The sequence below is a fragment of the Cottoperca gobio genome, chromosome 4 (genome assembly GCF_900634415.1).
Source record: "Cottoperca gobio chromosome 4, fCotGob3.1, whole genome shotgun sequence".
Lineage (NCBI taxonomy): Eukaryota > Metazoa > Chordata > Actinopteri > Perciformes > Bovichtidae > Cottoperca > Cottoperca gobio.
The window spans coordinates 7813139-7835049 of NC_041358.1; the positions used below are offsets into that span (position 1 = coordinate 7813139).

General features: G+C 40.7%; 1 protein-coding gene across 1 annotated transcript; it reads left to right on the top strand.

The window, feature by feature from the left end:
• Positions 1 to 1136: 1136 nt before the first annotated feature.
• Positions 1137 to 18881, top strand: tspan1 (tetraspanin 1). The gene is made up of 8 exons (XM_029430179.1): positions 1137 to 1200; positions 1757 to 1819; positions 6136 to 6342; positions 9420 to 9494; positions 15911 to 16009; positions 17489 to 17632; positions 18334 to 18417; positions 18698 to 18881. The coding sequence occupies exons 2-8, from the start codon at positions 1763 to 1765 to the stop codon at positions 18755 to 18757; spliced, it is 726 nt and encodes a 241-aa protein (XP_029286039.1). The 5' UTR covers positions 1137 to 1200; positions 1757 to 1762; the 3' UTR covers positions 18758 to 18881.
• Positions 18882 to 21911: the final 3030 nt, after the last annotated feature.

Sequence of the window (21911 nt, forward strand, 5' to 3'; positions counted from 1 at the left end):
AACTACATTTAGGGGAAAAATCATGGTTTGGGATAAAAGAATGAAGCCTGTTGTGTAAATTTGCACTCTCCCTCCAACAAACAGATGCACATGGCTAATTATTTTTGAAGAATGACAGCAAAAGCATATCTTGCCATACTCTGGCTCGGTTTGGCTTACCCTGATATTTTTAATCTGATATTCTTACCGTCACTCTAACCAACCTCACTCCTGATGCCTCTACCTAACCAACCCAAACAACAAAGGCAACAAGAACTTACCAATCAGAATAATGGGCCTTTGTCTTCCGGATAACGGGCTTTCTGACAAATGGGCTTTCGGTCCGATGGGACATTTTATTTTTTTCTGGAGCACTTGCTCTTAGCGTATAATATTGCGGCAGCGTAAAATGACACACAAAGAGCAAAAATATGCGAAGTAATGATGCGCGAAATGATCATTCATACGCCATTTGGTGAGACCAGGCTGGTATAAGAGACCGGTTGTGGTTTTAAAACAAAGATTATTTATTTACTAAGCAAAGTACAAGCGAGTGTGACAAAACGTTAGTTGGCTTGAAAGAGAACAACGCAAACAGCTATAGTGAAGAGAATCGTATTGTTCGTATTTCGTACAATATGACACTATTGTACGGTAAGAGCAACAAACTTAACAGACTCAAGTGGTTATGACTACATCTAACCAATATCGTGCAACATATTACTTAACTTCCCAATATCACTCTCTCGTCTTAAACTTTGAGCATTTTGAGGAGGCCTACAACAGAGAAATTGTACATGTCCATCTTTTCCAATTCAAATCCCTAAGAAGGTGATCCTGTGCTGTGAATCTGTGTCACTGAGTACCTGTAGGGGTCAGAGCTGCTACTCCTGTGCCTGAACAATATCCACCTGCTGTCACCTGTATCCTCAGGGACCACACCCTGGCCTCCACTCACTCCACCAGCAAGCCTGAAAGGAGGCTCTCGTCATATTTCTAAAATCAGATTCTTTTCACTATACGGATATATTTAGACAGAGTCGTCATTGTAGTTCACCAAGAAACACCTGAGCCGGAGGAACAGAAAGCTCCCTGCAAATTTGTTTTAAAGTGATCTGTTGTTTCTATAAAGTCAGTTTTATCTATTCTGAAACCAGGGACTATTAAACTGGTTTAAATCTACTCTACTTTGGATTCAAAGAAAGACTAGCACGCTAAAGGGTAAGATTTGTATATGAATACCTTTATTGTCATCGTACATGTACAACGAGATTCAGTGTGCTGTACCAAGGAGGAAAGTATAAGTATAAAAATATCAAATATAAGTAAAAAGATTATTTTCATTTAGTCTTACTTACTTTACTGTATTATACATTGTTCTGTGCCTTAATGTCTTTGCCACATGTAAACACATTTTCCTTTCTAATATGGCTTTCCCTCTCCTATAGATCTCTCATTAACAGATATCTTTACTGTTTCTCACAGCTGTGTGTGTTATCATTAAGACTCATTGTCAGCGATATCTTTTTCACAGTAATTTCGCTGGGATGAGAGCTGGATGTAATAGCACAGCATGCACGTGAAGATTGGCCAGTGTGTGTGTGTGTGTGTGTGTGTGTGTGTGTGTGTGTGTGTGTGTGTGTGTGTGTGTGTGTGTGTGTGTGTGTGTGTGTGTGTGTGTGTGTGTGTGTGTGTGTGTGTGTGAGAGAGAGAGGGATAGAAGATCTCGGCTGATGAAAGAGGAAATGCAATAATTTATCTTCTCCTTTTATTACAGATTAAAATGGGCTGTTTCACATTCGTCAAATTGATGATGGTCTTGTTCAACTTGCTTATCTTTGTGAGTATGTTCCGCTTTGATTGCATGCTCATATATGAGGAGGAGGTTAGGGAAGTGTGTGTGTGTGTGTGTGTGAGGGGGGGGGGGGGGGTGATAAGTCATGTGTGAATTACAAACAAAACAAAAGCTTTCATCACACTGCGTAGAAAATCATAATTGTATGCCGTCCCTCAAGGCAAACAGACGTTACATAAACATTTCAGATCACTGAGCCAGAAGGCCTAAATGATGCTCCTTTCTCCTCCACTTTCTCCCCAACGTAGCAATTTTCATCCCATTAACTTCCAAGGCTCTAATTTTGCCACCTACATCTTCGGCTTAATGTTGATAACTAATTTGGTTTGTGAAATGGAGAGAAGCTTTGGCACAGGTAAGCTGAATTTGCCGGCCGAGTCGGGCCCACCTGGAGTCCCACTGTCACAGATGAAGCTCCCAGCACAAGTCATCATTTTCCTCACATTTACCATTTCTGCCTGAGTTACGCCGCTTGATGGATCTGGTGCTGCAGCTCTTAAAGTCACAGCAGCACACTGATTATGATGTCTCTTTGAAATGTTAGCCAGCAGAGCAGAATTTATGAAATTATTCTCTTCTGCTCATAAAGACGATGCTTTAATGGGACCGTTTAAACACTTCATCTGTATTTCAAGTTTGCTGTTATCATCTTTAGTGGTGATCTGCATTCAGAGAATTTATCTTTCTAGGAAATGAAGGGCCAGATTTACATAGGAATCAATATTCTTCTGGGAATCATTAGACTTCAAAACTTGACTTTTGAACATTAAAATGTTATGGTTTCTCTTCGCTAAGTACGCTGTGCCTAAGTCATAGTCATTATGAATACGTCACAAATTGCAGTGACGTGAAGCTGCTAACTGGGAGAAACCCTTAACTTAGCCATAAAGCTTCATATGTGTTCAAGTCTATCGACTAAACTGATTGTATTAAAATAGACAAAAAAAAACCTGAACCTATCACTTAACCTCCAACCAGTCATCTCTGCTGCAGCTAACACCAAACCTCCAACCACAGTTGGCCACATTGTGGTCAAACCTATTTGACAGTGAAACAGAATTGACCATAATACCAGACGTATGTCACGAGTTCACTGTGTCAGCTCAGGAATGGAAAGAGAGGACACAACACGTAAGTTGTACTGAAAATAATGCAATAAATTAAAAGAGAAAATTAACTAAAGGAGAAAAAACTAAGCAGACGGGTGATATCTGACTGCAACAGGTTTGCAGTCAGACCATTGACTCCAGCTCCAAGGAGTCCTGTTGAAAATCCCTTTACGCTGTGTGATTTTGGGCTGTCCCAGACAAAAGTTAACAGAAAACGTGTTGAAATCTTTGGTTTTCAATCAAAAGCCATAGTCCTAGAAGTCACTGTGAGACACGTCCCCTGGCTGAAAAAAACCCCCAACCTTTATTAGGACCAACTTCTCACAATGTGACTGCTGCTAAGAAGTTGAGGAAATTGTCTTAATTTGAAACATGCACCGTTACTATTATCAAGAATTGAGAAATTATACAGTATACTGGTTCTCAATTCTGAAGCATAGCTAAACTAACCCATTAGACTGGACAGAAACAGTGGTACAAGTTTGCAAAAAAAAAAACCCTGCGATTTTAGTTCCAAATCCGCCGTTGCCTTGGAACCGATGGAAATGCATAGGAAATTAGAAGTGTCTCCATGTATGCTCTGTGTGTTCTGATCCTCGGCCCAAGAGTCAGAACTTAATCAGATTGTCTGCTCCCGGTAATATGACCCATGAAAATGGGTTTTTAAACTCAACTGACGTCTTTCTCATTTCAGCTCATTCAAAGAGAACCAATTCCATTTCAATTGGGGTGGGACGGGCCTGTTCTCTTTCCTGCTCCCCCTGTATCTTTCTATCTCTCCATTCACCTCCCCCTCTCTGGAGGCTGTGGCCTCCTATTCAGCAGCCTGTTATTCATTCCCTCTCCTCTAACCCTAATAGGTTATATTTCCCATCTCAATAGATATGACACTGCTTCTTCTTTCCCCTTACTCTTTAAAAAACCTGATTTATTTCCAGTCCATGTGGGTGTTCAACTGACAGGGCATTCACCTGCATATGGCACACCATCAAAGGGATTAGCCATCTTAACAAAAAGAAGAAGACATTGTGCCAAATATAATTATACCTGGTGAGGGATGATGGTGGCACACAAGGAGTTAGAGGGGGAATGTACTTGTCGTATCACATTTAGCCAACGGTGCAATGATGGCACTGAACAGGTTCAAATCACGAGAAAGGGAACCCCAGAGTGAGAGGTGGGGAAAGGCTGATGAAGAGTAAAAAATAGATGGGAAGAGCAAGGCCAAGGTAGGGAGAAAAGAAGGGGGAGATGATCCCCACGTGGGAGACGTCAGCGTCTGACAGGAGATGTGAAGTGTCGGGGCCTGAAGGGGAGCAGAGGCGGCCCCCTGACTACAACAAGCCTGATAGAGCCTGACAGACAATATCAGGTTTCAAACATGGTTTCTGCAGAGGACGAGAAATCACTCAGTGAGAGGAGTATAGGGGGAAATACACAGAGGAGGCAGAGGAGGATAAAAGGGTGGGAGACAAGGTCAGAGGTGGAGAGATGAGGAAGGAGAGGCAGGCAGAGAGAGATAATGGTGGTGAGATTTGGTGATTTCCTTAGTGTAATGTGAAACATGTGGCATAGTTCTCTTTTTGTTTGTTACAAACAGGTTTCACATGTTTTGAGTCAATGATTTCTATGAATGCTCGTCAGTACTTTAAATGATCTGTAAAGTTTAACACTATTCCTATTTTTTATTTTATTTATTTAAGTAAGACTTTGTTTGTTTTATCTGCTTTTAATGCAAACTTAAAATGCCCCCCATCTCTTCCTGTGTTCTTGATAAAGTTAGGATAATGTACAGTACATTCCCACAAATTCAATCAATACTGAGAATAAAAACTACAATCCATCCCTTGCCTGGAGGGCTTTAAACGTTTAAAAGTGTTGCCCCAATGATGAAACATCTGGCTGTTATAAAATCTGATGGTTTTCTGGCATGACTCTATAGTTGTTGTAAAAAAAAAAGAGAGAGAAAGTGTGGGGGTAATGGAGTTGTATTAGTTTGATGTGGATAACTGTAGTTTTTATTGAGGTTCAAAATAAAGACTGATCAACGGCCCAATAGGTTCCAAGATTGCTTTTCGGTCAATGCGTTCCGCCTGTGTTGCTCTCCACAGAGACTATTTACCTTCATACAACCAAACGTGATTGGACAATCCTACTCGGACTACTTACGGTAACCAGAACGCTTCCGATACCAAAATCTTGCCCCGTTGCCTACAGTTCATTTTGCATATGAATGCAAAATCTGTGCATAGAGATTACATATGTGGAGTCTAGTCCTTGTTGTCATTACGTTCCCAACTTACTGAATTTAGTTGCAGAGCCGACAAATGTAAAATCCTTGTCTTCAGAGGACAGTAAATGTCCACCACCTTGACGGTCCATGCTATAATCCGGTAGCCTACTTCTTTATACCCCGAGGCTGGCTCTATCTAGCAGCACAAGATGGTGTGATTTACGTCTATTGTGCCTGTGTGACATGATTGGGGAGATAAAGGCAGTCATGGAAATGGACAGTCATTTCGTTTAGAAAGGTAAAAAGAGGCCAAGTTGGTGCTATTGATACATAATGGGAGGCCTGGGGCAGCTCCTCTCTTTCTCACAAAAGGTATCATCCTCTCTGAATGGAGTGAACGATATTGAGGTATCATGGTGTCACTGAGGGGTAATAGTAAGAGAGGGTTAGTGACGTAAGATGACCTCTTATTTCCAAGAACCTATTACACCCTCAAGAGCTGTTGAAACCCCCAAGATGAATGACATTTTACTTGCCGTTGTTAAAGCTGGAGTGCGGAATTTTGTCCTCCCCTTTCTGGCAGTGATAGTATATACCATATGGAAGTGGCTATAGATAAGCAGCAGCTTGGGGTGTGGCGGAAGCAACATTTCTGGAGTGGATGCTTTAGATAAAAAAAGAAACTTGGCGTTCAGAGGAAGGGTTAAAGTAAAAAAATGCAGGAAGTCTTGAAGAGAGCAGGGTGAGCTCACCTGCAGGCAGACGTGCGCCAGCGCGAGAAAGACACCGTAACTATGGTATTCTGCAAAATACAGTGAGATTTCCCCAGCAGTGATAGGCTTAATCATCATTGTGTGGACTCGTTTGACAAGGGCTTGAATGTAACAGCTTTAAGTTTGTGCTTGCATAGTTTTTTTGCAAAAATGTATGTCGATTATGTTTCCTGGATTCTTCTGCAGCTGGGCGGCCTGACATTGCTGGCCATGGGGATCTGGGTGAGCGTGGATGGGGGCTCCTTCCTTCAGCTGCTGGGACCATTCTCCATCCAAGGCATGCAGTTTGTCAACGTGGGCTTTTTCTGCATCGCCATCGGTGCCGTGCTGGTGCTGCTGGGGTTCCTGGGCTGTTGTGGGGCCCGCAAGGAGAGCAAATGTCTGCTGCTCACGGTAGGTGTAAAAGAGCTGGTATAGAAAGTGTCAACACTAGTGCAGACGCAAGTTGAATGGCAAAGTTTACTACATCATCAATGTGCCTAAGGTAGCAGGAATGTATTATTGTTTACCTGACAGGATGCTAAAAAAATATATATATATATCTATAGTTTTCCTGTCAATGTTTGTAAGATTGTAAGACATAGTTCTGGAAACTCTGAAACAAAGAGAATTATTGTTTCCTCCGATCGCTTTCAGGTCCCAGCTGTCGTCTCATTGGTTGCACAAAGGTCACAACAAACATGGTCACTTGTGAACTTTTGAATTTAAAGTGTTTCTTACATTTTGTCCAGGTCTGTTGGAATTGTTTTAAGGCAAAAAATTGGCAAAACTCACCTGAATGGAAAGTGGAGAGAAACAATAGGAATAACTTATAATATTGTAGATATAAGTGCGTGTAACTATAACCAGTCCATTTTGACAGCAGTACGTTCGAGCCGTCACACAGACAAACTCCATACAACCATAGTGTGTCAGCTAGCTGTGTTAGTTAAATAATTAACATAATGAATTAATTAATTTAATAAACCGCACTACATTGTTGTAAATGATGACACAATGATAAATAATATAATATAAAGTATATATAAGACATATGCTAACTGATGATTTCTCAAAGTGTCTCCCAGTCAGACTCAAGATGGTAAAACTAAATAGGAAAACCAACCATGTAGTGAAGCCAGAAGTTTTGAGTCCAAAGACTGTAAACAAGAAGTGGACGTCGTTACTGTGACATCACCCATTGGTTTGTGTATTATGTTTTTGAAGCTTCAAGTTTGGCAAAATGAGAAGACGAGAGGGTGGAGCTAAGACATTTTTAGATCAAAATGTTACAATTTGAACTCACAACACACTGAAAGGATTAAAGTTGTAGGACGAAAACACGCACAACATCCAAACTGGGAAAAACCATGGAAGCGACCTGTCAATCCTAAAATACTAAAGTAAAGTACTAAAGTCGTGGCCCTAAAGCATACCCTGCTATAACGCTGTTAGGAAAATGTTTACTGAGGTAATAAATCAAATCAAATCAAATCAAATTTAAATGTATGGCCCAATATCACAAATTATACATTTGTCTCAGTGTGCTTTACAGACTGTACAGGTACGACACCCTCTGTCCTTAGACCCTCGCATCGCACAAGGAAAAACTTCCTAAAAGAAACCCCAAAATTAAAGGGGAAAAAATGGAAGAAACCTCAGGGAGAGCAACTGAGGAGGGATCCCTCTCCCAGGACGGACAGACGTGCAATAGATGTCGTGTGTACAGGATAAACAACATAGTACAAATACAACATTTGACAGAAATGATGTTGTGTTGGAAAAAAAAAAGAGAAAGTATGGATGAATCCAGGAAAATGTCAATAAGGCTTCCCGGTGTCTAGCAGGACCAGGTCAGCAGGCGCTGTCACGATTCATGATCCTGATGTAAACTTTATCAGTGGCAACCTGCCACATGAGAGACAGACACTCCGGGGATGATACCCCAGATGGTGAGTTAGTAACATACATTTACATAAATGCATACAGATAGAGAGGGCGAAGAGGATAGAAGAAGGGAGGGAGGGAGGAGAGAGGAGAGAAGGAAGAGAGCAGGGAGGTGTCCCCCGGCAGTCTAAGCCTATAGCAGCATAACTAGGGGCTGATCCAGGGCAAACCTGAGCCAGCCCTAACTATAAGCTTTATCAAAAAGGAAAGCCTTTAGCCTACTCTTAAATGTGGAGAGTGTGTCTGCCTCGCGAACACAAACTGGAAGCTGGTTCCACTGGAGAGGAGCTTGATAGCTGAAGGCTCTGGCTCCCATTGTACTCTTAGAGACTCTAGGAACCACAAGTAACCCTGCAGTCTATGAGATCTTTAAGATATGCTGGAGCCTGACCATTAATTGATTTGTAAGTCAGGAGAAGGATTTTGAATTCTATTCTGTATTTTACCGGGAGCCAGTGCAGAGCAATTATTTTCTCGTAGACTTCTATGCAATCAGACTACTTTTAGCAACCAGTGGAGTCGCCCCCTGCTGGATATTAGAAAGAATGCAGGTTTAAGTTAGGTTCTGCATTGGCTTCACTTTTAAGACCCGGAGGTTGCCGCTTGATTGTGTTCCTTTGCCCTTAAAAGGAGTTCAACCAATGACATTGTGATGTAAAACACCATAAATGATCATGAATGGTGTCATGAGGTGCTTTTACATCCAGTTGCTCCAGATTCAGTATCTCATCCATCCATGCATTTGCAGCCGGTTCATTAACAGCTCAGCTAATGTCCACATCCGCCCCTACAGCCTGATTCATACTCGCAACACCAGCAATCCCAGAACAAAACAGTGTACATTATTATGCTCATTAAGGACGAGGCTAACTACCTCTTAGTCCACTGCAGTGAGTCTAATGAGGAGCACAGGCAGCACTTTTCCCCCCGTAGAGCCCCCATCATGTCCACATCTCCCATTGAGTTGAATGATGACGGTGCAGCAGATCCTGCAACTGACAGGACGAGCAGGACGCAGCGCATATCTGGCTCACTTGAGGAAGGGCTGTAATGGACTGAATAAAAATAATGGATGAGCTAGTAGGACGGATCATCCAGGCTCTGTGTCTCCTTATTGTCCCTCTGTGTAATCAGACAAGCTTTATCGACAGTCTGTGATTGTTACGTACAGCAATAGCTGTTTAACGGGACACTGGATATTCAAATGTGATGGTGATTTCAAACCTCAGAAACTATTTTCTTTGGGTCTGATGTTCAAATTAGTCATTCAGTTTTTTTCTTTTCTTTTTGAAAGGCTCCGTACTCTTAGTTCCACTGCAGTATTTACTTGAAAAGCCAATCTTCATCGGAGCAAATGTTGACCAAAGGGAATCTCTCAGCCTATGACATTAAGCAGAGCACACCTGTGCCTGTTCAGGCAAATATAAATGCAGATCATGGCAGGTCTAGACTTGATTTTGTTAAACTGCTCAACAAAAGAAAAATTTTGATATAATTAAATACATAAAACTTTCTCCTTGTCTCCTCTTCTTCTCATCCGGCAGTTCTTCTCCATCATCCTCATCATATTCATCGCTGAAGTGGCAGCTGGAGTCGTGGCTCTGGCCTACTCTTCATTTGTGAGTCTCACCCCTCTTCACCTTTTCCTCTTTCTTTTCATTCACTGCCTCATCACATATCCTCTCCCTTCTCTCACCCCTCTATCTCCTCCTCTTCCCTCCCCTTCCTTTGTCTCTTAATTCGTCTCGTCCCTTTCGGTCTTTCTCTTTCACCCTCTCACCTCCTCGTCCCACTCTCTGGATTTTATCTCCATGTAAATTCTCCATCATAGCCGCAGCCATCATTGAATTACGGGCTTTATGTCCGCCTCACTACATTTGGCTACTTAATGACTCCAGGATAGCCCGGGGCCATGTGCGCCGTCTCCAACTTTGAGCAATTTATTACTCAGGAATCTTGAAGCTAAAGCATTTTATATGCAAAACAGCCTATTTACATATGTGTGCCCCTCTCTCTCTCACACACACACACACACACACACACACACACACACACACACACACACACACACATGCTCCATTTACATTTAGTGCCATGTATAATAATTACAAGGGTTTCTAATGAGCTTTGTTAAAGGAGGTTAGTGAAGATTGGGACCCTTATAAAGAAAATGGAGAGTGGAGTTTTTATCCAATCAGGGGATGTATCTGAGTCCCCAGGAGCAGGAGAGGTAATCTAACAAACATCCATCTGCAGGGAGGAGCCGATGAACGAACGCAGGAGAGTGGACGGCCTGGGAATCTCTCTTGTATGTGCTGGTGATGTTGGGAAACCAGTTTGAGCAGCAGCAGCACACTGCTAATAATCTTAGTTGTATGCATTTTGGAAGATACTAAGACTAAATGATGTCGTCCTGTGGACAGGGAAACCTTATTAGTAAATGCTCTTACGAGTTGTTTTGGGAGGCAATGGAAAATGCATGTTTTGTTGTTTAGTTTGGAAGACTTCTTTAAAAAACCTGCAATTAAGTCTTTAAAGTAAACATGTTTTGTGCTGGGGAGTCTGTGGGAGCGGCAAATAACAATTAGCAAAAACTTGTTGTAGTAGCTATTAAAAAGTTTTAGAATCTATCGAGATCTCTTCTAATTACCAGGAGAAATTAATTGGCAAAAACTTTTCTAATATACATAGTGTGATAACAGTGGTCTGATCGCTACTGAGACTCAAACTGCATTTTTTAACAAACCTGGTGGCTGACTCTGCAGCTCTTTGTTTGGTCTCAATATAATGATGCTGATTCTTCTCTCAGAAACAAATAGTATTTGTAGTTTGGCAACATTCAATCTATCTATCTCTCTCTCTCTCTCTCTCTCTCTCTCTCTCTCTCTCTCTCTCTCTCTCTCTCTCTCTCTCTCTCTCTCTCAGCTATCCAATGTATTCTGGTCCTGTCCAACCCTCAGTGTGCCTGCTCTCACACAAAGAAGCTAAGAGAGTGTGTGTGATTTTCTGTGTGTGTGCATGTGTCCTTGGAGGCCAACTTGGGAGCTGCTGCTGCTGCTGCTGCTGGGGCATCTTTGTTAAAATAAATCGGCCCCATCTCTCGCCTGTCATTTACAAAAGCTGAGCTAACCCTGGCGGGCGATGTAAACAGCATCTGGTGAGAAGTGAATCGACAGCCAGCATGCCGGTGCAGAGAGAGAGAGAGACAGACAGACAGAGGTGTGAGCTGTTGTCAAAGACATAACTCAAAAATGTGACTTCCTTAAGCAGATCACAGATATGGTTTAGAATCCATTTAGCACACCGCTTGTTTGCTTTAGCATCATCTGTTTATTACGAACACAAAGAACATCGTCAGTTCCATCACGGATATGAGTGTGTGAGAGCAGCTGTCCATCTCCTGCGTTTGATAAGACACAGTAAACACAATAGGATCAGAATAATGAATATGGGCATTGTACATCTAATATGCATATATATATAGCCGTCTGTGTCAATAAGTAAGAGACAGAGGCGTATACAATGAAGGGAGACGATAAATAAAGCGTTGATCTATTCTGTCCTACTTATCGGCGACATAAATCTGCCTTTTGGCCGCCGCGCCCCCCGCAGCTCATCTAAGCAAAGAGCCAATAACCTTCAGGTGGTCGGAATAACTGAGATTAAATAAGCAATTCCAGTAGGCATTATGAGAGGCCGTCAGTGGTCATGGTTGTTCTTTCTCTGCCAAGTGATTCGGAAGTGACCAGGGTGGAGATTTATTAGTGGGGCTGATATGGACTTCACTCTGGATGAATGAAATATAAAATCCATTTTAATGAATCACACCGATGTCCATGTTCAGTACAGTAAAGGAATGTTCTCTCAAAACGTAATCCAATACTGATAGCTGTTTGCTTTAATATCTCGTCAGTAGGAGGGAAGATTAAGCCCGAGTTAGTGATGTAAGATGATTAACTCCAATTACTTTTGCTTTAGAGCTGCACAATCAATATCTTTACATTAATAATGGAAGAAATGACTGTGTGTATGAGAAAGGGGTCACTCATCATGACAAACCCAGAGAATCATCACCAACTCTGGAGTTGTCTCTTTTAGCATAGTGTTTATTTTCTAGTGTTTTATTAACTTTTTTTTTTACTTTTTATTTTAAGAGACACTTAGATTTTTGTTTCTTTTACTGACCACAACTAGACTTCGCTGCAGATGTTCAAAATGACTTTTCATATTATTGTACTGGAACATATGTACAATGTACATAATAGTGCTAAAATACAAAACAATATTTTGCCAGCAACAAAAATCGAGATTTATTTCAGTTACTGACAGCTACTTCATTGGCTTCTTCAGGCGTTCCACTGTTCGCCATTTCCACTGCTGGGGATATTAGTGCAAAGAACTTACAATGATACTCTTTGGTAGCTGCGGATGGCTTCCAATAGTTAACGAGGAAAACAAAAGTGCTTTCCTCTTCCTGTTTTGGTTGCAGAATGTTTGGTGCACTTCTTTTGAAACGTAAAACGAGTTGTAATTATCCCGGGAGATTACATCCAGTGGCAGACAGAGTTGCATCGTGAAAATGAGGATTATAGTGACCCAAGCTAAATGCATATGGTGTCGTTTTTCTATAGCCATTAAGGCCCTGTCACACATATCCGTATGGCAGAAACGTATGCCGGCGTATATGAACATTTGTCAGAGTCCAAATACGTCCAACTTTTCATCGGATCGGATCGGAAAAGTGAAGATATACAGATATACATGTCTAACCTATTGATAGCGTATCACTTACTTGTACAAAATGTATCAGACGAATGCATAAGATATACAAAAATATGGCGTATACAAAATATCGGCAACGCGCTGGTTTACGTAGATATAAGGTAAGCTAGCGTTCAGCTAGCTTTTGGGGAGCTTATTGGGGTTTGAATATAGTATATAGGGTCCCTTGTGAGTAGCTCATCCTCACTTCTTCACAGCACGTCTTGCTGAATACATCAACCCGGCATCAACCCAGCATCAGAGAGCATGAAGGATGCTGAGAGGCTGCGACAAGAGTACATTCTAGCTGTTCTCCAGCATCAGCATGACGTGAACCAAATGGCACTTTTCCAGCTCCGTTGGCCAGACGCTCTGATACGTTTTGTATAAGTAAGTGATACGCTATCAATGTTTGACATACGTATAATAATTAGTTATGTATTCGTTATGTATACCTCAGCGAAAACACCGCTGTGGAAAAGTTGGACGTATTTGGACTCTGACACATCTTTAGCAAATTTTCATATACACATTTTATATATATACGTGACGTTAGACATACGTGAATACGGAATACGTAGGTGAATATTTACCTACGTAAATACAGTACGTGAATATTTACCTACGTAAATACAGTACGTGAATATTTACCTACGTAAATATAGTACGTGAATACCTACGTGACTACGTTAGAGGAACGTTAGATATAGGCTACGTCGGCTGACGGTGAATCCTACAGCCAATTTATTGATAACGAGTGGATACCCTATTCCTACCCTATGTTAAGATGATGCCTGGCGACGGAGTAACTTATAACGTGTTTCTACAGTACAGCTAGCTCTGATACGTTTTAAATAGGTAAGTGATACGCTATCAATGTTTGACATACGTATAATAATTCGCTATGTATTCGTTATGTATACCTCAGCTACAACACCGCTGTGGAAAAGTTGGACTCTGACAAATTTTGAGCTACTTTTCATATACGCTGGCATGTTTCTGCCATACAGAACTGTGTGACAGGGCCGTATGTCTAGCGTGTTCGGCGTATCGTCTGCATCCTTCGAACGATCACAACTTACCCTTAATTTATATCAACCTATTGCCGATATTTCGTATGCGCCGGCATACGTTTCTGTCATACGGATATGTGTGACAGGGCCTTTAATCAACATGTAATTCATAATAATAAGTTCAAGCAAATACTGCCACTTTAAAGATCATCTAAAGCAATACTTAGCTCTGGGACTTTATTCAATAACAATAAATGAGGGCGACAAACTGCGGCTTTGTCAGAAACAGGTGTGACGAGGTGTATTCAAAATACTTAATTATTTTTTCAAACTGCTATAAGCATACAAACATGTGGACTGAAATGTAGCAAATGGCTGATGCCACCAAGCATTGCCTTTCCTCATAACAAAGCAACGCTCAGCTGAATGTAATAAGGTTAATTTATTGCTTTTCCACTTAAGAACAATAACCAATTAGCAGCCGACGAGTAACTGCAGTAAAAGATATCGAAAATTATTTCAGAAGCAGCAACACACTGTAAAGCAACAAAAGATCAATAACACAAGCTGAAGATCTTTTATCATGTGTGTGTAGGTGGTGCACTCGACTGTATTGATAGATGTGTTATCACCTCCCGCCTCACTGTGCTGTGTGTTACTATAGGCTTTGTCCTGCCAGTCCACCGTGTGTGTGTGTGTGTGTGTGTGTGTGTGTGTGTGTGTGTGTGTGTGTGTGTGTGTGTGTGTGTGTGTGTGTGTGTGTGTGTGTGTGTGTGTGTTTGCAGGGGCCCATATCAGTGTGTAAGAATGCAAGTGTGTGTGTTTAACGGAATGTGGTGAGGCAGAGTGACAGTGATGAATTAGCCGGCTGGTAATAACCCTCTCTGATCTCAGCCGCTCTCACAGCTTCTTGGGGGGCACTTTTAATTGTGGCATGTATTCCAGCATCCCCTCGGGCATCTCGTACGCCTGCCCCCTTCACTGTACACACACAAGGGGGAAAAATGCACTTTCAGACACATAAACCTGATAGACACACGGTTGCACGTGGCCACATGCACATACAGTAGAGCACACACTCTCCCTCCTCATCAAATGGGTCTTTGTGTGACTGTACGCGACGGGATTATTAATCAAAATGGAAAAAACAGACTGAGGAAGGGAGAAGGGGGGAAGGTAGGAAAGAAAGCTAACCTGTGCGTCTGTGAAGGAATTCTTTCACAACAAAAGACTCATCTCCTGCCTGAAACATAACCTGCCTTTTTTGCACTTTGGATAAACACAAATAGCAGACAAAATGTGTCCTGACCGAAGCCATCAGGAGCATCTATATATATGTAAATGCTCCCCCGTTTACGACCGTAAAAAAGAGGAATTGAGAATAATGGCTCGGTCATTTTTTGATTTATTTTCATTTTTTTCCAGGTGCCAGGCCGGAGCTGTTTATTTCCCAAGTGCTTTGTGTGGGAGAAGATTTATTTAATTTCTGATGAATAGGTGACTCCCAGAGAATTATCTTTCCCGCCCGTGAAATCAGCTGCAGTATATTATTTTCAGGGGCTTTCATGCTCATGGTGTGTGTATTGTTAAGTGTGCGTATGTGTGACACGGTTGGACTTTGACGGTAAAAGCTCTGCAGTGCAGTGATGTGCTTTATATCCGTCCACAGGAGCTTATTTGCATGTATAGGCCTCACATCTACATACTAGATGCTAAAAGAGACAGTGTGGCGTGAAGTGGCTGTTGAAAAGTGTCATAAAAAAAAACCTTTGACAGTGCTATGCTAAGTATTTTTGGAAAATTTAGGAAAAAACTGGATATATTTGGAGAGAAAAAACATTTGTGGGTAAGTGTAGACTTTTGTGGACAGTGATGACATTTTTAAGGTTCGGAGTCAGGATATTTTTAGAAAGATAAAGACAATTTTGGAAAGTTGTGACATTTTTAGTAAGTAAAGAAAAATTAGGATAGTTTGGGAAAATTGGGACATTATTGGGTAGGACATTTCAGAAAGAACACTTAAGAAAAGTGAAGACACTTTTTGCAACGGATGGCATTTTTGAAAAGTGAGAACATTTTGCCTTTCTCTTTATTACTTCCAGAGAGGATGATGACTTGGTTTTAGGGCTAATGTTGAATTGGGTTCAGCTTAAGTTGAGAGGCTCGGGAATACATAATGCCAATGAAAGTCCTCACGTGTGTGTGTGTGTGTGTGTGTGTGTGTGTGTGTGTGTGTGTGTGTGTGTGTGTGTCTCCCTCAGGCGGAGGGGATCCTCAGAGCGTGGGCGACCCCTGCTTTACAGAAAGACTACGGCACTGATCCCGTTGTCACTAAGATCTGGAACAGCACCATGGCAGAGGTACAGTATCTCTGAAGTCCTGCACTGTTTGCTTTCAACATGTGCATGTTAAGAATTTAGAGGAATTTACTGGTTTTGCATGTCTTTGCTCTTAACTACAAACTGCACATAAATGTATACCAAGCTGCAACATCGGATTTTAAATTCATCCTCCACCTCCTTGTAGGCATTTCACATTCACTTCCTCTCCATTTAAAATCAACCTTCTGATTCTTGGAACCTGCTACATCACACTCCATTTCATTTTACATAATTTATAGAAACAGAAAATGACAATATTGACATGTTGTGATACAGTTGGAAGCAGAAAGTATTTTTGGAAGTCATCAGTGGTGCATGAAAGACTTTTTCCACAAATTGCAGCGGATAAAAAATATAAATCTTTGTTAAATGTACCTCTATTTCTGTTGCCTGTATGTGTATCCTGTCACCTTTATGTTAAATAATTACATTTATTTAGGATTGTGCTCAATATAGCGCTTAATAATTAGGCGTGTCAATAATAACTGAAATAATTAAGATATTACAGATAGTTTTTGAAACAGTTGATATTGTTATTTTGTAATGCATATTCAAAAATAAAGTTGCAATTAATTAATAATATATATATTAAAAAAATTAATAATTAAACAACAAACAAACCAAACACAGAGTGAACCGGGGATTTTGGGGCACCTGGGGTCACAGTACAGCTGCCAAGTTACCGGCGTTACATTTTATAGCTATTGTGAGCAGAATAAAAACTGAAAATGTTGGGGGTGCACAGTCGTACATAATGGAGGCACATGCAGGCTTTTAACAGACTAATTCAATGTTTCTCTGTAACACTGTGTTGCTGTGTCCTTCACTGAGCTGAACTAATAAAACAGCATAAACAAACTGCCTGTGGCTAAAGTGCAGCGCTACAATTTCTGAATGGAAATCAAACAAAAGCCATAACAGAGCAGTAGACTGTGCATGCGGTGTGTCTGGTTTTGTCCATACGTTTTACCTCAGCTCACCTGCACACAATAGCCTCAGTCAAGGTAACCCAGGGAGCTTTCAACTCTTTTCTTACCTAACTTACTGAGAAATACACTTTTATTGTGACTGGTGTGACGGCTTACCAATGGCTAGGTTTCAAGAAATGTCGGACCTTGACAGAAAACATATTTTCTTACTTTTCTTTTAATAAGAATTTAGAGAAAGAGAGAGAGAGAGAGAGGTATGACATGCAACAAAGCTTCCAAGGATGGAGGATGGATGGAGTCAAACCTGGGAATTTGTGGTTATATGTTGTGCGCTTTAAGAAAACGCTCAATTGTAATCTGTTCTGAATATAAAAACTTTAAAAAATTCAGAGCAACAGCTGAACTGACAACCTCAACTCACACAGCAGCAAGGCTCTCTCAACGGAACACAGTCTAAGGAGAGACTGCACAATGAAGAGTGTCTTTATTTACCATACTTTCTCACTAATTGTTTTCCTCCCTCTCTCAGCTGAAATGCTGCGGTTTCAACAACTACACAGACTTTGTGGGCTCTAACTTTGAAAAGGAGAACGGAGGCAGCTTGCCGACCGTCTGCTGCTGGACCAACAGCCTCGACTGCAGCCCTGTGGAAGCAGAGCTCAGCGCTGTGCAGGTGAGATGGACACACCACAACAATTTAATATAAGAGACATATACAAGGGAGGGAGTTCAAACCCTGGCTCCACCTCCGCACAGCCGGACGATCACATGTTGTTTTTCTTGTGCAATCCATCCAAAAGTTGTTGAGATGTTTCAGACTGGACCAAAGTGGTGCGCAATATATCCTATTTATATCGTCATTGCGAGCTTGCAAGACTGCAGTAATGCACACGTTTTTTGAGTTAGTCGAAAGAAAAAATGTCATCATTGTTTATTTGGTGTCTTTTGTGTTCAGTTCAATGTTAAATTTGTTCAATAAAATAATGTTGGGAATAATTTCCTTTGTCTTCAGTCCCGTCGATGGTGTGGTTAAAAATACCAGTTAACCTTTGGACTGCAAGTCAGAAAGAATAAAACATTCAAGCACAGTGATTTGATTTTGAGCCTGAAAACTGGTGTTTTCACTTATTAACAAAACTGATTAATCTAAAAAGCATTAAATACATTAAATGACAGTTAGAATGAGGTATATTAGCTACTGCATATAAGTTGCCATGTCTAATTTCCTTACGCTGAAAACATGTATTTACATTACATACATTGCAACAAAGTGAATGTCTTATTTCTGCTGCCTTCATTTGTTGTCCATTGTGTGCATCATGCCGATTTACGAATAATTTATGATAATATTTACAAGCACACATTCCTCCTCAGGGCTGTTTCAAACATATCCTGGAGATCCTCAAAGAGCATGCCAACATCGTGGGAGGCATCGCAGCAGGAATAGGAGTCTTAGAGGTAAAATGTGCTCGCTTTGGCTAAAAGACATTGTTTTGGTATGTGCAGTGTAAACATCCCCAATCAACTTACTCCAATTGTAAGGTCAGTGGGAGTAATGTCTTTACTATAAGATGGGGATGCTCATCCATTTAGGGTTAGAGCTCTAAATCTGCAACTCTTATGGGTTAAACGTTACATTTTTAATTGGACCTCTATAACAGATGATTAACATCAGATTTGCCTGGTTTTAGTAAATATAAAGCAACAACAGAACATTTGTGTTATATTGTTTCCTCAGATTGCTGCCATGATCGTGTCCATGTACCTCTACTGCCACCTGGACAGCAGAATCAGCTGAGAGTCCTTCAACAGGAACAACCCAGATGGATCACGCGATTTTTAATTTGCATTTTTTAACACTCCATCACTAAAGAGTCTCTTTTCTTTCCGTTTCTTTTTTCAGAAAGATGTCTAGCTTTACTATGAAGTCACGTTTATGACTTCACGTTTTTATGTCCAGTTAAAGTTTAATAAGCACCTGCAGAGTGAAAATATATTTAATACTTGCCAATAAATTATATCAAGCATTGACTGAGTGCTGATCGCATTTACCTGATTGTTCATTGTCACTTTTCAATGATAATAAATGGTGCCACAGTGAAGACATTTTTATATAGTATAGTAACAACGGTTCAAATGACTACGTGTATTGTGAAAGGTGTTGCTTGTAGTTCTGAACCCCCAGAAAATGATCAACAAGTCTGCAGCTCTTAGGAGCTTTTAAGCCTCTTTTAGCTGCTAGTTTTGGTCCTGTCTGGTTTAGTCTTGTGTTTCCAAAAGCAGCAGGCAGCCGTTTTCATCAAACCAGCTCCGATAAATCCACTATGCACTACATACAAAGCTCCATAAACATAAACATGCGGTTGGAGTTTTTTTTATAGTAATGGGGGAGGTCAGGCGGCCCTCGAGCTGCTCATGGGCACCTGGGCACTGCTGATGTTACCATGACAAGACACTCTGAAGTAGGTCTGTGCTGGACTTGAACCAGCAACCCTCTGGTTCCTAAGCCAAGTCCCCCACAGACTGAGCTACTATGACCACAAAGAGACACAAAACAGCCACAAAGACCAAAACGATCACAAAGTGGTGCCAAGCAACATCCTAAACATGCTAAATGACCACACAGTGAAGCAAAGCGACCACAAAGTAACAACATTAAAGAGACGCAAGGCGTCAATATGTTTGTAGTCGTAGGCTTACAAGAATTTGCCTTGGTGTTTTGGTGCATAACAATAAACATAATAACAGAGAATAAAAGATAAAGACATGTAAAGACAGTCAAGAAACAAACATAATAACAAAAATATCATAAAAATACTAAATACAGTATGTCCAATACATCTGTTTTTAAAGCGAAAGAGCTGGACAGTTTTGTGCAAGTATAAAGTACACTTTACAGAGGTGATGATCCAAAAGGTGTGTGTTAATGTTATATCTATGCCCAGGAGCCATTGTCTCATAATGCTTTAATGATTGAGATGTCCAAGACCACAGTTTATCCTTGTTTTCAATACGAACATGACTGTATCGCCGTGCTTTACTCAAAAAACTAATATTCTGTTTAACATGATTTTAAAGCCGGTATCCTCTATACACCATGCATGTGAAAGGAAGCAGCAGAGCTTAGTGCTTCTTTTGTCCTGCATACAATTCATCAATGTTCCAGCTCCTGCCCTTGAAGATTACATACATTGTGACACAAGGCTGAGTAAATATTGACCAATACAATGTCTGACAATAGAAAGGAGGTGGAGCATTGTTCAGCCATGCAGCAGGTTATCTATCGCTCCTGAATTTGTGCTTTTATCACAAACCCCCAGGCTTTGTTCAACTGTTGTTGTACGACAGAGAGAGAAAAGAGAGGGGTATACTAATTGTAATCATTTATTTTGAAAATGAAAGATAGATTAACAGATGACAGTGAAAGGAAGAGAGAGAGATCAGCAGGGAGAAAAAAAAATGTAAACAATATTTTTTTTACATAACAATAGATTAAATGTCAAAGCACAACGTGAAAGGTGACAAACAGGCAGATAATTATCACCCAACTGTTCAGCTCTCCGCAGCTCTACAGAGCCTTTTAGCGTCTTTCAGCTCCTTGTTTTGGATGTGTGGCCCCTATCTTCTGTTTCCATTTAAAACTCTGTTAATCACCTTGACAACACAACGAGCCCCACACCAAACACCAGAAGGACAAAGTTAGCGATTATTAGAAAAAAACATCTAGCAGCGAAACAGCGTGATGTGTGTCTCAGGAGTTGTTGGAGAGGAAAGCAGAGCTAAAAGGACATTCAAATACAAATGATTGCTAATATTGCTCCTTGTCTGCTCAATGTGTGAATAGGTAATTGTTTGCTAACATGTTAGGCCGACATATGTGAATATTGCATGTTCAACGAGCCTAAAAATTGATTAATGTTGCTTAAAATTAGGTAAGTAATACAAATTCTACAAATTGAATTCCCGTTGCTCGTTTCATTAGATTTGAAAGCTACTGAAAATCGACTCAAAGGGCATCCTCCTTCCTTTTCCTTCATTTTTAAACACAACAAATAGCATGCAGTAAGAGGAACACAACGTGCAGTTATTAAGACAAATTACAGCAAAACTGTTGATGTAATTGAAACAATTTGTCTCATATTTATAAAAGTGTTAGTAAAGCTAAAGGTCCTGTTACACATATCCGTATGACAGAAACGTATGCTGGCGCATACGAAAATTTGTCAGAGTCCAAATACGTCCAACTTTTCATCGGATCGGAAAAGTGAACATATACAGATACGCATGTCTAACCTATTGATAGCGCATCACTTACTTATACAAAATGTATCAGACGAATGCCCAACGAATGCATAACGTACACAACAATATCAGCAACACGCTGGTGTACATTGATATAAGGTAAGGTATAAGTAGTATTCGTTAAGAGCTCGCTGTGTTACGCTGGGGTGCGTTGTTGAACGCTGATGTTTTGAGCATGTTCAAAATTATCGGACGTAACCGACGTGTGCTTCATAAGATATGCAGACGTTACGTTACGTTAGACATACGTGAATACGGAATACGTACGTAAATACTTACCTACGTAAATACAGTACGTGAATATTTACCTACGTAAATATAGTACGTGAATACCTACGTGACTACGTTAGAGGAACGTTAGATATAGGCTACGTCGGCTGACGATGAACACTACAGCCAATTTATTGATAACGAGTGGATACCCTATTCCTACCCTATGTTAAGATTATGCCTGACGATGGAGTAACTTATAACGTGTTTCTACAGTACAGCTAGCGTTCAACATGTTAGCCGTTCTCCAGCATCAGCATGACGTGAACCAAATGGCACTTTTCCAGCTCCTGTTGTCCAGACGCTCTGATACGTTTTAAATAAGTAAGCGATACGCTATCAATGTTTGACATACGTATAATAATTTGCTATGTATTCGT

Coding starts and splice junctions, on each gene's coding strand:
- tspan1 (XM_029430179.1), top strand. CDS start 1,763: ATGGGCTGTTTCACATTCGTCAAATTGATGATGGTCTTGTTCAACTTG. Junction 1,820..6,135: donor TGTTCAACTTGCTTATCTTT/GTGAGTATGTTC, acceptor ATTCTTCTGCAG/CTGGGCGGCCTGACATTGCT. Junction 9,495..15,910: donor CTCTGGCCTACTCTTCATTT/GTGAGTCTCACC, acceptor TGTCTCCCTCAG/GCGGAGGGGATCCTCAGAGC.